Here is an 18396-nt window from a genome sequence, read left to right as displayed (position 1 = left end):
ATTAATTATGGACAGAATGTGTTAATGAGGCATGCTTAATTTCAGTTTAATCTTATAATCCCTTCATTGTTGTAAATCTGGTGGCTTACTTCCTGTTTTTTGTCCCATTCATCGCACAGCCAGCACGGTTGGGTAAAGATTAAGCGCTTGAATAGACACTGTACTTCAGAGCCTCTTTTCTCAGTTCCCACTTTTCCTGAGTTTGTGCTCTCTTTCCAATATTTAGATAGGTTAGGAGAGTCTATTTGATTTGAGTTATACATCATTTTAAAGCTTAAAGTATGCTCTTTCAGAATATGGTCTTAACTATAAAAATTCATATCTGGCGACTTTTTGTTTGTTTTGAGGTGCAGGGTCACAAATGATGACAGTGTAAGAGAAAGGTGCATCTTCTGATATGGTGTTATGAACTTATGGAAAAATTACAACGGGTGGTAACTTTCGGGGGGCGGGGAGGGAGGGTTGTCCTGTAGGTAAGTATCAGGAGGGGCGGGGGGGGGGGTTCGGGGTATGGTTATGGGGGGGGGGGGTAGTAATCCGAGTGGTAGTTATCCTGGGGGTAGTTATCCGGGGAGTAATTATCCGGGTGGTAGTTATCCTGGGGGTAGTTATCCGGGGGGTAGTTATCCGGGGGGGGGGGGTAGTAGTTATCCGGGTGGTAGTTATCCTGGGGGTAGTTATCCGGGGGGTAGTTACCCAGGGGGTAGTTCTCCGGGGGGTAGTTATCCAGGGGGTAGTTATCCGGGGGTAGTTATCCAGGGGGTAGTTATCCGGGTGGTAGTTATCTGGGGGGTAGTTATCCGGGGGGTAGTCATCCAGGGGGTAGTTACCCAGGGGGTAGATATCCAGGGGGTGGATGTCCTAGGGGTAATTGCCCATGGGGGTAGTTGCCCTAGGAGGGTAGATGACCGGGTGGTAGTTGTCCTAGGGGGTTATGGCCCTGGAGGGTGATTACCCTAGGAGGGTAATTGTCCGGGGGGTAGTTGCCCTAAGGGGGAATAGACCTGGGGGGTAATTATCCGGGTGGTAGTTATCCGGAGGGTAGTTGCCCAGGGGGTAAGTGCCCGGATACGTCAAGGACATGTACGGATCAGATATTATTACACATATGCCATCATCATTCACGTTTCTACAACAGCAGAGTAACATACAAGTACAAAAGCATATCTTTGATACAGATAACCGGGGGGCCAAAAGCTAAAAACAGAGGTCGAGTTGCACTCTCTCTACAAACTAAGTAGACCATGCTTATTTTCAAGTTTTTATTGTAACAAACAACATTCCACTGGTCTACCTCAAAAAATTTGTTGCGAAAGCCTCCAAATCCAAGATGGCGTCCAAGATGGCCGCCATATTTACTGAATTTGTTATTTGAAAGATAGAATTTGATTGAAAGATCAGATTTCAACAAATGTGATGTCATATGAAAGAGAATAAAATTTTCTACAAGTTGATACCATTTTTTGTGGGTTATTGTGATAAGTGGATTGAGATTTTAAGGAAAAAACACTCATTTTTTGATATTTTTCTGAAAAAAGGAAAATCATGAAAATGCTTGATTCAGCATAAATCAGAGAAAGACTGAAGGATTATCTTGAAACGTTTCAAGAATTTTGTTTGACATATAATTAATATTTGGAGAAAATTAGGGGTCAGTACCGTTTTTGGTTCAGGAGTTATAATGTCTCAAACTTGAAAACTCACTATGTAAAAATGGCCACTTTAGTTGTGACAATACCTTGTTGGTCGTAAAAAGAGCCTGCGCGCGCCAAGACTACTACACGCACCACTGACACTGGCGCATGTAGCAGTGCCAGTGGTGCGTGTAGTAGTCTTGGCAAAACGCAGACATTTTCTTTGACAAACAAGGGTTTGTGCCTGCAAACTAACTTTTCATACCAAGTGGTAGCTCAGGTGACGCTGATTGCTATTATTTCAAAGTAGATTGTTCTGAAGCAGATGAGATGAAGCAAAAATATCTTTCAAATAGAGGTAGAAGCTTGAAACAACCTTGCTATAGAAAGTTTAAAACAAAATCTGGATCAATCACTCAAAAAATTCAAGATTGCAGGCCATCAAAGCTGACATAGTGTATAAAATTGCGCCAAAGTAAATGTATTATTTCGTTTTTGATACGATTTTGTCTGTTGTGCTATCTTAAACCGTCTTAGGTTTTTATGGACACATTTTTAGAACCAGTGATATTCTACTCTCCGAAAAAGAAAAAAAAAACTCAAATCGAGTGGAAGTTTTTGCTTTTGATGTGAGGAGTGAATAACAAGAAAACGGTGAATTTAGAGTGAAATTGGAGTGACCTTAATAGGCAGGGCTCCACACTAACTTTTATTTTTGGTGGCCCAAAGGCAAATATCCAATCTTTTTTGGTGGCCCGATCAGGCCACCTATGTTCTTCATTTCTGACATTTTGGTGGCCCGACGTGCGTTTTTGGTGGCCCCGGGCCACCGGACCACCGTTAGTGTCGAGCCCTGCCTTAGGGATCACTTGTCACTTTTCGAGTGATCCCCGAGGTCACTCTAAAATGAATGAAAATGAACATTTTCACTCTCGAGTGATCCTGATATCTAATATGGGAAAGCATCTACCAATGGCATAAGCTCAGGTCAATTGTGACACTATAACCCACATGAAATCAGCCTAAAAACAATGTAAGAAAAATCTGGTAACAGAAAATACAGTTTCAGCGTGCTTATTTGTAAATGTGAATATACAGCACGATTAATCAATTTGGACAATTTTATTCGAACAATATACTGAAAAGTAATTTCGCACAACACATTTCGCACAACAAAGTTGAGAAATTGCCGCCATATCATGTCGGATTTTTTTTTTTTTTGTGGGGGGGGGGGGGGTTCGGATCAGAAGGGCTTTCAAGGACATCTACGGATCAGACATTATTACACATATACCATCATCATTCAGGCGTTTCTACAACAGCAGAGTAACATACAAGTAAAAAAGCATATCTTTGATACAGAAGCATTTCTTTTTTATCAAAGATTGGGCCTTACCCTAACACTGGAATGAGCTCCACCCCCCCCCCCCAAAAAAAGACCCTCAATATGGTTGACACTAGCACAATATCGTTCGGATGTATAGGAACATGTAATAGACAGCAATATAAGAAGATTAAAAAATATATCAAATTATAAGTTATAAGTTGAGATTTAACTTTGACGCAACACACTAAAGGTATTCTACCATTGGGAGAGATATCACATTCGATTTATATGTGCAGGTTAGTTGTATTACAAAACACTATACCATGTAAAAAAATTATAATAAAGCCTAAAACATACGGAGATATCACCATTGCTTTTCAAGAAACCATAGCCATAACTGTTTACAATTTAGTATATAAAAAACATTCTTATCAGATCTATTTAGTATATCTAACAATATTTAGCATTAATTATACTGATTTCAGTTTGTTCTATCCCTAACTCACAGTTTAGAACTAGTTTGAGGAATTAAGTAAAGCTGGGTTTTTGTTTTACGTGCACTAATGGTAAATAATGCCTTGAACGACAACCTCGATTAATTACCGCCATCTTGAATTTTGTGTGGATACTATTTTTATCGCTAAATATTACACATTGGCAAAATTTGTGCCAAATTCCAAGCTCCTATCTCTTTTTGGAAAATACTTTCTGTTCAATTTTATCTGCCTCAGAACAATCTACTATGATGAAATGCTACAGTTATAGCGATCAGAGTCACCTATTGGCATGAAAAGTTAGTTTCCAGGTACTTGCAAGTCACTAGACCGTTACAGTATTACATGTGACCATGTAAACACATTGTTTGCAAAATTTGTAATGCATAAATGTAATTTTTTTCAAGTTTTAGACGTTAAGTTGTCAATAATGTATGATATTGCCTGTAATTCCAGAAATATGAATTATGTCTCAATCTCAATCGCAGGTTTCAAAATAATTCTTCAGTTCTTCTTTGATAAATACTAAATCATGCATTTTCACATTTCTTCCTTTTTTTCAAAACAATATAAAAATATGGATTCCCCCCCCCCCATTTATCACAATACACAGCTAAAGTGGTATCAACTTTTAGGAAGTTTTACTCTCCTTCATATGACATCAAATGTGTTGCAATCCAATGTCTCTATCAAATTTTATGTTTGAAATGTTAACTTCAATAAAAATGGCGGCCCTATTGGACCGCATCTGTACTTTCGAGGTTTTTGCAACAAATCTATTGAGGTGTACTTACGGAACATTGCTTAGTATGCTTAATATTATGTATGGTCTTGTTTATAGAGAGAGTGGAACTCGAAAAGTAAGCACGATCTTGGATTTGACCCTCTGTGACGTGTTTGGGAACAGATGCGTGTAAATGCATATTATGTAAAATGGGATTTCAAGTTTGAGACATTATAACTCCTGAACCAAATACAATACTGACCTCTTATTTTCTCCAAATATTGATTATATGGGAAAGATGTTAATTTCTGCATGGTTTTCATAAACATTTTTAATTTAATTTTTTTTTACTTTTTAGAGAAATTACATGGTGCATTCTGAAAAAAAAAAATGTCTCCGTAAAAACCTAAGATGGTTTGAAATAGCATTAAAATGTTCAGAATATATAAAAACCATATAAATAGACAGCAAAACAGACAAAATTGTATCAAAATCGAAATGATACATTTACTTACATATATATTTTTTAGTAACCCCCATAGTACATATCTGTAACTTATCATTATCTACTGGGATCTTCCCAAATTCTTTAAAGATTGCGAAAGTAATCCCTATTCACAAAAAAGATGATGCGTCCCAAATAAAGAATTATCGTCCAATTTCATTATTGCCCGTCATTTCCAAAATCCTTGAAAAGATTGCACATGAACGTTTGTATAAGTTTCTAGTTGATAACCACATTTTAAATCCTAACCAATTTGGTTTTCGAAAAGGTTTTTCTACAGATTTTGCAATCATTCAAACTTGTGACAAAATTATCGATTCTATTGCGAACAAACAGCACGTGATAGGAGTTTTTATGGACCTGAGCAAGGCCTTTGATACAATAGACCATGGAATTTTATTAAAAAAGCTACATAATTATGGCATAAGAGGAATAGTTCTTTCCTGGTTCCGAGATTATTTATCCCAACGTCAGCAATACGTAGCATTTCATTCAAGTACCTCGTTTAAGTCATATATTACTTGCGGTGTACCACAGGGATCCATTTTAGGACCTCTACTTTTTCTTATATATATTAACGATATTATAAATTCCTCAACCCTTCTCACCTATGTATTATTCGCGGACGATACCAGTGTCTTCTACTCTCACAACTGTTTAAACACACTAGTGGATATACTTAATTCTGAGCTTGCAAAAATTTCTACATGGTTTAAATGCAATAAATTATCACTAAATATAGATAAAACGTGTTTCATAAACTTCAATACTTCACATTTGCAACCGATAATGCCTAATAACATTATTATTGATGGTATGCCCATTATTGGAAAAAAATCAACCAAGTTCTTAGGGGTAACCCTTGACTCCAATTTAAATTGGAATAACCACATTGATAATATAACCTCATTAATATCTAAAGTCATTGGAATACTTCGGAGATTAAAATATTTTGTAACGGAAAAAGTACTCACTATGTTATACAATGCATTAATCTTACCGTATATTAATTATTGTAATGTTGTCTGGGGAAACTGTAATAAAACCAAAGTAAATGTTATTTTTCTTTTACAGAAAAAGGCAATAAGAATATGTACTAACTCACATTATTTAGAACATACTGATCCATTATTCCTTAGACTAAAAGTTCTTAAAGTTGACGATATACACAAATTTCAAACAGCAATATTTATGTTCAAATACACGCAAAATCTACTCCCACTCTTCCACAACGCATTTTCCCTTAACAGGGATGTCCATGCTTACCCCACGCGCCATCGTAATGATTTCCATTTGAATAACCCTAAACTCCTATTAGCTCAAAAATCAATTCGGCATAACGGGCCTGATATTTAGAATTCACTCCCTCTCCACATAAAACAGTGCACATCTCTCTATTCCTTTAAGGCAAATACAAAGAAATATTTCTTGGCACAATATCATACGGTACAGTAATCATTAAACATGTACCTCTTATACTCAACAACAAGGCAATATTTTGGTCCACCCCCTTTTCCCTTTCTTTTACTTTGCTGCTTGACCCTTCGCCCATATTATAACATATTCAATCATTTTCTTAGAAGTGCTGACCATCAACACTTTCGCGCTTCATCACCTGCACACGCACTCACAGGCACCACTCCTGTTTACCAAGTAATTGTATAAAACTGGATTTACACGCATTTTAACATGGCCCATCCGTATTAGTGTTCAAGTACTACAATAAAAAATGGTAATTTAACTCTGGCTGTCCGTCTGTTCAAGCACGGCTTATAACGGCGGCCCTCTGCATTATATGTATATATTATATATTGTACTGTGAATCAAGTCATTATTGGCCATATAAACATTTTGTATGTTATTTAACGTTTCATTTGTCTTTATATACAAAATATGACTTACTATGTAATATGTCAATAATTTTCAGAATTGTATTTGTGTAATTGAACCTGCCTTTGTTATTTTTGTATTCTGAAAGAAAATATGAAATGCAGAAAATAAAATCTTTTCAAACAAACTTTGGCGCAATACACTATGTCAGCTTTGATGGCCTGCAATCTTGAATTTTTTGAGTGATCGATCCAGATTCTGTTTTAAACTTTCTATAGCAAGGTTGTTTCAAGCTTCTACCTCTATTTGAAAGATATTTTTGCTTCATCTCATCTGCTTCAGAACAATCTACTTTGAAATAATAGCAATCAGCGTCACCTGAGCTACCACTTGGTATGAAAAGTTAGTTTACAGGCACAAACCCTCGTTTGTCAAAGAAAATGTCTGCGTTTTGCCAAGACTACTACACGCACCACTGGCACTGCTACAAGCGCCAGTGTCAGTGGTGCGTGTAGTAGTCTTGGCGCGCGCAGGCTCTTTTTACGACCAACAAGGTATTGTCACAACTAAAGTGGCCATTTTTACATAGTGAGTTTTCAAGTTTGAGACATTATAACTCCCGAACCAAAAACGGTACTGACCCCTAATTTTCTCCAAATATTAATTATATGTCAAACAAAATTCTTGAAACGTTTCAAGATAATCCTTCAGTCTTTCTCTGATTTATGCTGAATCAAGCATTTTCATGATTTTCCTTTTTTCAGAAAAATATCAAAAAATGAGTGTTTTTTCCTTAAAATCTCAATCCACTTATCACAATAACCCACAAAAATGGTATCAACTTGTAGAAAATTTTATTCTCTTTCATATGACATCACATTTGTTGAAATCTGATCTTTCAATCAAATTCTATCTTTCAAATAACAAATTCAGTAAATATGGCGGCCATCTTGGACGCCATCTTGGATTTGGAGGCTTTCGCAACAAATTTTTTGAGGTAGACCAGTGGAATGTTGTTTGTTACGATAAAAACTTGAAAATAAGCATGGTCTACTTAGTTTGTAGAGAGAGTGCAACTCACTCGTTAAGTAAGCGACTTTTTGGGGTTTGGCCCTCCGGTTAAGAAGCATTTCTTTTTTAAATCAAAGAAAGGGGCTTACCCAAACACTAAAATGAGCTCCACCCCCCCCCCCCCCCCCCTCAAAAAAAAATAAGTAAATAAACCCTCAATATGGTTTAGACAAGAACAATATTATATGATAGACAGCAATACAAGAAATTCTAAAAATATATCAAATTATTAATCAAGATTTGACTCTGACGCAACACACTAAGGGTATCGTTTACCATTGGAAGAGATATCACATTCGATTTATATGTGCAGGTTAGTTGTATCACAAAACATTCTACCATGTTAAAAAAATACATATATATATAATGAAGCCTAAAACATACGGAGATATCACCATTTCTTTTCAAGAAACCATAACATTGATAACTGTTGACAGCTCAGTATAAAAAACTAGAAATGTCGCTACGGCGACTGGTATGCCTCCGCCATAATGCATGGTTCTCCTAATGGGTCTATAGTACAATGTATTGACAATGTGTGATGACAGTTTCACACAATTGGCAAAATATTAAAATGACAGGTTTGCCACAAATGTGCTGAATGTTCACTTTCCTAGAACTAGGTTCAATTGGATGAATGATTAAAAGATCCGAGTGCAGGTATTTGGGGAACTGATGATTTCTACTTGACTTTTGACCCTTTTATAAGTTTATGCATTGAGTATTTTTCAAGGTATTGAGAAAAAGTATAATTTCAGTATCAAATGGTAAAATAGCATTATCTAAACCTGGCCTTTGACCTTTGACCTCACAGTTCCAAAGAGAATCACTGTCAGGTAGAACATGCATAAATATGTAAGTTTCATGATGATACCTTGAGTTACTTTCGAGATAATGGAGGAAAAAGTGCACTTAAGCACTTTCACTTGACCTTTGACCTTTTGACTTTTGACCTTTTGGCAAAAACTTTCCACAGAATATATATTTGGTAATACATGCATACATCAAGTTAAAAAAACAAACCTTCAGGCATTGCATAAAAATAAGTAGTGATATTTCAAGGAGTTGACCTTGACCTTTGACCCCCCGACCTTTGACCCATGACCCCCAACTTTCCTAGATAATCACTGCCCATCGGTACAAGCATATATATACTAAGTTCCATGAAGATACCTTTAACCATTGGCGAGATATGGAGAAAAACATGAAATTTCAACCTTTTTCACAAAATAACCTGTGACCTTTGACCTTTGACCCCATGACCCTAAAATCCAAACAAAGTATTATCCCCCAGGATATACCCTCATACCAAGTTTGATGTAAAACCACCACACGGTTCTTGAGATATCGACAAAAACAAAACGGGACGGACGTCCGGACGTACGTACGTACGTACGGACGGACGACCCGAAAACATAATGCCTCCGGCCACTTCGTTGGCGGAGGCATAAAAACATATCAGAACAATCTACTTTGAAATAATAACGATCAGCGTCACCTGAGCTACCACTTGGTATGAAAAGTTAGTTTGCAGGCACAAACTCTTGTTTGTCAAAAAAAGTCTGCGCGCACCAAGATCACTACACGCACCACTGACTGGCACTGCAAAGTTGCTGCTGCAAGCGTCAGTGCCAGTGGTGCGTGTAGTAGTCTTGGCGCGTGCAGACTCTCTTTACGACCAACAAGGTCTTGTCACAACTAAGGTGGAAATTTTTACATAGTGAGTTTTCAAGTTTGAGACATTATAACTCCTGAACCGCAAATGGTACTGACCCCGAATTTTCTCCAAATATTAATAATATGTCAAGCAAAATTCTTAAAAACGTTTCAAGATATTCCTTCACTCTTTTTCTGATTTATGCTGAATCAAGCATTTTCATGATTTTCCTTTTTTCAGAAAAAATATTTAAAAAATGAGTGTTTTTCCTTTATATCTCAATCCAGTTATCACAATCTCCCACAAAAATGGTATCAACTTGTAGGAAATTTTATTTTCTTTCATATGACATCACATTTGTTGAAATCTGATGTTTCTATCAAATTCTATCTTTCGAATAGCAAATTCAGTAAACATGGCGGCCATCTTGGACGCCATTTTGGATTTGGAGGCTTTTGCAACAAATTTTTTGAGGTAGACCAGTGGAATGTTGTTTGTTACAATAAAAAATTGAAAATAAGCATGGTCTACTTAGTTTGTAGAGAGAGTGGAACTCACTTGTTAAGTAAGCGAGTTTTTAGGGTTTGGCCCTCCGTTTTTTATTGATTTCGGGAGCTGCGTCTGGCGGCCATGTTGGATTTTTGCAATAAAAAAGAGACTGATTTTAATTTTAATTCACTGAATCTTATTCCTCTTACCATTTATCATCAAATAGAGTAAAAAAAACCCATCCCCAGACAAATCTTAACCACAGAAGGCACTTTTTAGGTCCTCTGGCGGCCATTTTGGATATTTGGCGGCCATCTTGGATTTGGGACAGATTTCAAGATGGCGCAGAAGCTTATTTTGTTAAGTATGGTCTAAAGTACCAGAATCAAGTGAGAAAACCTTGACTGGAAAAAAAGGCAGTTTTTGCATGGCTCTGCCCTGTCTATAAATAAACGTGCGATGAGAAGTCTTAAGTAAAGAGACGAAATGGTAAATAGGAAAAAAGAAACGTACGTGGGCGTATGTGTATGATAATGTCGGGTATACACTGTTAATAGATGTTGCCTGAAACATAAACAAAAACAAAAACAAGATGATCGTTCGTGTGTGTCTGGGCACATGTGTGCATCAATATTTTGTGTGTACGTGTGAAGTTCCTCCCCCTCCCCCCCCCCCCCCCCCCCCCCCCATCAACGCCGCGCAAAACGCAATGCGACCCCGGAAGACATAAAACGATATGGTCGAAACCAGATGCGGGTAAATGGTTACTACTACTACCATGCAAGTGCGCGCAGATTCACCCAGTTGGATTCAGTGAGTGCGCAATTCGTATGATATCACTCGATTAGTCCCATTATTCCTCTAGTGGAATAAGCTCTGTTGTTTCGGCAGTTTCAAAACAGTAATCCCCTAGCTGGCACTCATACAACGTTATTCAGGTCAGAAGACAATCCAAACGATAATAATTATTGTAGCGAGTGAAATCATTCGACGCCCAGGGATCAACCTCTCCAGTATGTTCGCGTGAACACTTCGCGAGGAAGCTTGTTTTTCTCGCATGATAACACTAACAGGTGACTGAATGTGTTCGAAAACTCTGATCCCGGCCCGTCAGATTGGAGTTGTGTGAACAGAGTGTTCGAAGTCACCTTATTAATTATCTCGTAGGATCAGGTGCAGTGAGCTATTTTGGGAAAGATTCCATTTTGGATGGTAAAGAGCACCTTCTCAATCCAGCAGCGGTCGACACTCCACTAATGATAAGCTTATCCACTGTAAACAAGTCACAATGAGGAAAGGAGGCTTAGTGTTCGCGGTGTCCTACCTTTGCCATCTGCTGATTACATCCTGTGGCGGTCAGAGCACGACATCCAACGCTAAGACACTGTCAGTCAAAGCGAATAAGTTCAAGAAACAGATCGAAACCACCTTCGGCTCGGCGACCGAATCCAACCTTGTGTTTCTGCTCGATTCCTCGCGTAGCGTGAACTTGACGCACTACAGACAGGCGATTGAATTCGTCCGGCTAACCTCGACCCTTCTCAGCGTGTCCGCCAACACCACACGTATCTCTGTCATTTCGTACTCGGATTGCAAGTCCATCTACACCTACATAGACTACATCTCGGCTCCCGGCACCAAGAACAAGTGCACGCTGGACACAGACCTCGACGACGTGCGGTACACACCGGGTGCCACCTGTACGGGCGATGCCCTTGAGACTGCTGGGACGGTCTTACGAGCTGGACATGGGCGACCAAATGCTCAGGGGTAGGTGAACGTGCAGAGAGGGGTGAAGGAATGACGCGCTGTGTGACGTTTCGTTATTCCGAAGGTTCTTTACTCAAAAGCTCACAAATTCCTTATGCTTTCATGTTCTTTAATCCGAAAACGAAATTAAGGTTCGTCAATCCCACAAGGAACAGAAGCTGCATACTAACGAACCTTCGGAATTACGGACCCACGGAATAACAAACCTTATTTTATCTTCGGATTAAGAAATCTTCGGAATAATGATCGTGAACTTTATTCAATTTTCGAAATAACCAATCTTCGGAATAACGAACCTTAGGAATAACGAAACTTATTTCATTTTCAGATTGACAGATCTTTAATGCTTGTATGCTCTTTAATATTTCATATAAGTGGTTTCTAATTAACTAAAAAAAAAAGTTTAAACTGAGTCCCCGTCTCAACCAAAATTATTCCATCCATTCAAAGTGGTCTTGATGAGTGGGGCTGCTGCTCAAGGTCTCTCTACGTCCTTTTTCGAATATTCCCTTCCGTGATCGAAAGAATACCATGACCTGTTGGAGTTAATGTTCCAGTTCCGTAGAGGACCTCCCAGCTATACAAGACTCTTACTAATCATTACTTTGATATAGTTACAGCATTAAATAGATTTGCGAATTGATATCCCCATCACATGGCCAATATTGAACACATACACACACACGAGCAAACAAAAGAGGAAAATTAATGTCGTTTATGGAATTTGTTGTGTATATACTGCGCCAGTAAATAAGGAGAAACATCAGACGATCTTGGTATAATAATATGATGTTCAGGAGTTTATTGGCCGTGACCGAGTCAGCGGTACGGTACAGGTACACACGTCGGGTGTAACACGCTGCATGCACAACACGTGGACACCGATCAGAGTATGGAACGCCACTTGATACAACCTAACTATAATTATAATCATAATGGCGTGATCCCTTTCTTCATTCCTCTTATCATTAAAATGATGGTACTACAAGTACCCTATACACCCCTATACTCAAAACTACTTTTTCTGAAATAACCTTGATCAACAACACACTGTACGCATCTACTCGAAACTGTTGTTTCTGAAATAGCCTTGATCAACAACATGGTGTCAGGCTATATGCATTAGCAAAACGACAATCATACACACTATTCTTCACATCACATAGGGCCCAACTCTGAACAATGTAGCAATGTATAAACAAAACAACTACATGTACATAGTATTAACTTCCTTCTCGCTGAATAACTTAAGGCTGTTGCATGACTGTTATCTATAGCGGCCTACTCTTAAAATAAATGTTGATCACATACATGTATAAAACAAAAACAATCTCTAACATAACATTAGAACGATTTAGGTTGATTATGCAACTAGTACATGTACATAACTGCACTATCACAAACACATATAATCAGGCCTACCTTACTGACACAGTGAGTGAGCATAACATCACTCAAAACACAATTATCATACTGAAACTATTATTTTGATTAAAACACCTCCATTAATCAAAACACTCTTTACCACCATCAAACTGCTTAACACATCTATAATTGCTTGAGCACACACAGTAACTCATAAATAAGTTACACTAAACTCCAAACTTTGACAGAGTGAAATCAATCACAAAATGTTATGTACGGGACTGTACACAGCAAGAAATGAAAGTACAGACTGTACATACAGCTACAAACTGTACTTACATACATAGTTATAGTGTACCTCAATACGTACCCCTATCAAAAATACTCAAAAATACTTACGTCATACCTCACTTCCTCTTTACTCCTTAAGGCAAACACATCCAATGAATCTGCCTGGCAATAAGAAGAATAATGTGTACAAATATTAATATGACAGCCAAAAATTGATAATATCAACGATTACTTACAGGGTGTAAAATACTGAAAAAAGGGCCACACATATATACATGTATGTGTGTAGATGGGAGAAGTGTGAAAAAAAAACACCTGCAGTAGCCCAAGACTACAATGAACAATAAATATAATCATACATGTATTTAGTACAAATGCCCACAAAAAAAGGAAAAACACTATCCAGTATCTACCAATACTGGCTGTCAAGTGTGAAATCTATCTAAATATAAAAATTGTCCTGAAGTATGAATGTACAAGCAAACTGTTATGATATACCAACAGCGGGTCAGGTCTAGAGAATGGGTACATGTACCTGCCCCACAGATTGACAGATCTTTAATGCTTGTATGTTCTTTAATATTTCATATAAGTGGTTTCTAATTAACTAAAAAAAAAGTTTAAACTGAGTCCCCGTCTCAACCAAAATTATTCCATCCATTCAAAGTGGTCTTGATGAGTGGGGCTGCTGCTCGAGGTCTCTCTACGTCCTTTTTCGAATATTCCCTTCCGTGATCGAAAGAATACCATGACCTGTTGGAGTTAATGTTCCAGTTCCGTAGAGGACCTCCCAGCTATACAAGACTCTTACAAATCATTACTTTGATATAGTTACAGCATTAAATAGATTTGCAAATTGATATCCCCATCACATGGCCAATATTGAACACACACACACACACGAGCAAACAATTGTAAAGAGGAAAATTAATGTCGTTTATGGAATTTGTTGTGTATATACTGCGCCAGTAAATAAGGAGAAACATCAGACGATCTTGGTATATGATGTTCAAGAGTTTATTGGCCGTGACCGAGTCAGCGGTACGGTACAGGTACACACGACGGGTGTAACACGTTGCATGCACAACACGTGGAAACCGATCAGAGTATGGAACGCCACTTGATACAACCTAACTATAATTATAATCATAATGGCGCTGTACCTTCCATACACGACTTTATTGGTTTTTTTTTTTTCTGTTGTTGTGTATGATATGCTTGCGTTCAGTGCTATTGCTCATTGGTTAAATTTATCGGAACCACACTTATAAAGCGTTTAGAGTCCAGCGTTTACAACAGTTGCATCGAGCATAATGGCAGATCGTCCACCCGGCGAAAGATTACATCAATGTATGGGGTTTGCTCTTTTGTTCTTTGTGGAATACATAGGCCATGCCTTTTCTTCTTTTTTTTTTGATGATGATGAAAAGAGTTGTACTATAATTACGTTTATGGGTGGTGTGTCACTCACGTTATAGACAGCTTTCTCCGCATGCACACACACACACACACACACACACACACACACACAGTATACATTTCATAGACACATAGCTAACATCTACACACGCACATTCACACACACACACACACACACACAGAGAGAGACACTTATTTTCACATTCTTTTTTACACGTTTACAAACATAAAATTGATTAATAGATCCACGCAGAATTAAAAAAAAAACCAATTGTAATGATAAGAAAATAGAAATAGAAATAGTAAAACTGTAACCTTACACACGCGCCCTAACTCACCTTGCACTAATGTATTCTTTAATCACCCCATCTTGTCATTAAATGATTAGTAACGATAAGTAAATCATACGTTGTTTTTGTTTTGTTTTGTTTTGTTTTTGGTTTTTTTCGGGGGGGGGGGTCATCAAAATCAACTTAAGATGGCGATCTCCTGCAATTTGTTCCTAATAATTTGAACGAATGAATAACGATTTTCCATTAATTTTGTTCGTGTAGGACTACAATTTACGTAGCCTACACTGATTGGTACCTGATTATACATAATATCAATCCTTTGTCCACTGTATGATTAATCTTGGAAAATTGTTCGTTGCGTCATATTCACTTTGTGAAAATCCAGAAATCAAATCAAATCCATAATTATAGCAAAAGCAAAGTTCTATAGGCAATCGCCATCCTGTAAATTAATGACGGGGAAGATTATATGCAAATTCATCACTAGTTTCTAAACAATAAAGTTCGGGCTGCATACAATGCAATTCAATTATTTTAATTCAATTCAGTTCAGTTCAGTTCAATTCACTTCAATTCAGTTCATTCAATTTAATTTAATTTAATTCAATGCAATTCAATTTAGTTCAATGCAATTCATTTCAATTCAATTCAGTTCATTTCAGTTCAATTCAATTCAATTCAATTCAATTCAATTCATTAGTTTTATTTCCATCACCAAAAAAAGAGAGACATAATTCAAAGCGGTAAAAATTGTTGATTTGTCTACAATATTAAGTCAGTTAAAGTATATGTGCGCATGTCATGAAAAAATGGACAATGTACACTTTTTCATAGTAACCAAAAAAAAAATGAATAATCATAACGACGGAAAACAGTGTTCAACTAGAAAGACAAGCTTGTAAGACGTGGAACACTGAAAAAAAAAAACGACAGCAATTTGTTATATACCAATGAAATATATTCATATCAAATTTATCTATACGCCATTGTACATTTGCTCATTGAAATGCTGATAATACAAATATACTATATATAAATAGTACTTACTATGATTTTAAAATGCAAACGGGTATATAACATAGCAAATTCACGGCACAGACACTTTGATTTGGGCCGTGCATGCCAGGAAAATGTGACCAAAAGAGAAGATTCTTTTATACATATACACCACACGATGACCATGCCCTTCCTTTCTGCAATCTTGTCTCATATCAGAGTCATTATTCTGCTGACCGACGGTGTGTCCAATGATGGCAAACGACCCGGCCCCGTCGCCGACCAGCTCAAAGGGAGAGGCGTGGTCATCTTCTCAATCGGACTGGGAACTACTGTGAGTAGTTTCGAACTGGAAAGCATTGCGACATCCTACGAGTACGTGTTCTGGCTCGCAGATTTCGGCGACATCAATTCGTTTGGTTCGGCGGTCAAGCAAGGTGTCCTTTCTTCTTAATTATACACTTGAATTCATTAATGATGGTTTCAGATGTCAGTGTGATTTTCGTTTGTTTTTTCAGTTCCATTAAGGATTATAATCGTTCTATAACCGAAGACTCTGCCTTCACCAGCAGTGGTCCAAATTGAGGTACGAACCTGATAAATGGGAAACAGAATCTTAACACATTATTTGATATAACCCTGGCTTATTTCCAGTGAATAGCCTGTCAATGATCTGACAAATTTAAAATCACTGTTTGTTTGTTTAGTTCTGTTTTATTCTTGCTCTCTCACTTGTTTTGTTCAGTAAATATTGTTGATTTCTTGCATTTTGTTGAAATTACAGAAGCGCTTTGAGTCTCATACAAACTGATATGGAAAAGGAGCTATTTAAATATTGTTATTATCATTAGTATCACGTTGTAGAGCTAATTAGAAGGAGACTGCATTATCAAGCACACGTTCTCTGTGGCAAACGGATAGTGCATAGCGGAAATGGACAAGTCTATTATGAACAGCAATTTTAGAGTTTAAGGATGATTTTTTTGAACTCCACAGTAATCTTTGATTTTGTGGTAAACCAAAGACATTGATTTCTTGTTTTCTTTTGCGCTTCAGTCAGTCTCGTAGCTGGGCTGATATATGTATACAAACACGGCTACTAGAATTCTCTTCAATTAAAATCTTCGGAAAGGAGATATCAAGATGATAATAAGACTTTTTGAATATCTATAAATTGGTTAGATTGGGCACTGGGTTTCAGAATGTATAGTGACTGGGATGAGGAATAAGAATGATTAGAACATTTACAACCACACTCAAAATTCATTACCGCAATGAACAAGGATGATGTCACAGTAGCTTTACCCAAGAATACATAATTGAGTGCTCAAGGAAGCAGAATAAAGAGGAAGAAAGCACGCATACATTCTACACAGGTGAGCTTACAGTTGCGCCTTACTAAGCAAGAGGTATTGCATTGGAAGTAGGCCTTTATATTACTGGTACATGTGCGCTTCTTATGTCATCATCCTTGTTAAGAGTATTGTTATGTGTTGAGTTTTACAGAGCATTGATTTATTTGCTCAAGAACCACAATAGATTAATAATTCTGTATATGACACCAACATCTTCTCTACTACACCATGTGAAATGATATTATGAATTGTCTGGAATGCCCCCTTAAATATTTCTTAACGCTTCTCCAAAGATGTCAAGGATAACAACGCCGTCTACGAACAGGTGGACGTAGCAAAATGTTATAATAACGACACAACTCAGTGTGACGGTTTGGGGAACTGTTGTGGACAGAATGCTGCGTGTTCGTGCGCTACCAGGAGCGGCTCAATCGCATGCACCTGCGAACCTGGATACACTGGGGACGGCTTTAGCTGTAAAGGTACTAAAAGAAACAAATGCTTGAAACCCTAAATGTGACGAGTTTGATCGCAAAAACGAATTCCCTCCATTTTTGTTGATTTAAGATATTTGCGATTAAAGCTACCAGTTAACGAAGAAATTAGTAAGAAAACATGGGGCATTTCCAATCTTAACTTCAAGATTTTTCTTGTTATATCCATCTGTAACAAGTGAGATATCACTGCAAAGGTTTTATTTTGCTCCTTTTGCAATCAACCTCTTCACAATGTTTTCGTAATATTTTAGAATGCGTCTGACGATAAATAGATTAAAACTTATACTTAGTACTTTAATTTAGAAGGGCCAAGATATAATCAACCTAATCCTAATAACATTTTTTCAAAATAAAGAAAAGAACAACCAAAGTATGATTAGAATATTAGTTATTTTCCAAAGGAAAAAAAAAAGAGAAAAGCACTTGCTGAACATTTGTCTGTCTGATTGAATTATATCTGTGCGTCAAATTCTAACTATTCAAGTCAATTCAATTCAATTCAATAGTGTATTCATTCCCATCATCAAAAAGAAAAGAAAAAGTTGACATAATCCAAAGTGATACATTTTTTTCCATTTTTCTTACACTCGTCTGATAAAGTTTTTTTTCAAAAAAAGATACAATATAAAGTATATGCACGAATTATGTCTAAAAAACTATAGGGGCCAGCTCGATACCA

The 18396-nt window shown here is 37.2% G+C and overlaps 1 protein-coding gene across 1 annotated transcript in view; it reads left to right on the top strand.

The window, feature by feature from the left end:
* Positions 1-11019: 11019 nt before the first annotated feature.
* LOC139727837 (sushi, von Willebrand factor type A, EGF and pentraxin domain-containing protein 1-like) overlaps positions 11020-18396 on the top strand; it is a 61057-nt gene continuing 53680 nt past the window's right edge. The window contains exons 1-3 of the mRNA XM_071638813.1: positions 11020-11501; positions 16085-16302; positions 17514-17702. Coding sequence (XP_071494914.1) covers positions 11020-11501; positions 16085-16302; positions 17514-17702 — 889 coding nt within the window. The remainder of the gene's footprint in view (positions 11502-16084; positions 16303-17513; positions 17703-18396) is intronic.

This window comes from Diadema antillarum, unplaced genomic scaffold, assembly GCF_040938485.1.
Source record: "Diadema antillarum isolate AM-2024a unplaced genomic scaffold, OU_Dant_1.0 scf00000018, whole genome shotgun sequence".
Classification (NCBI taxonomy): Eukaryota; Metazoa; Echinodermata; class Echinoidea; order Diadematoida; family Diadematidae; genus Diadema; species Diadema antillarum.
The sequence above is the reverse complement of the archived record's forward strand: the minus strand, read 5'-3'. Positions and strand labels throughout refer to the sequence as shown.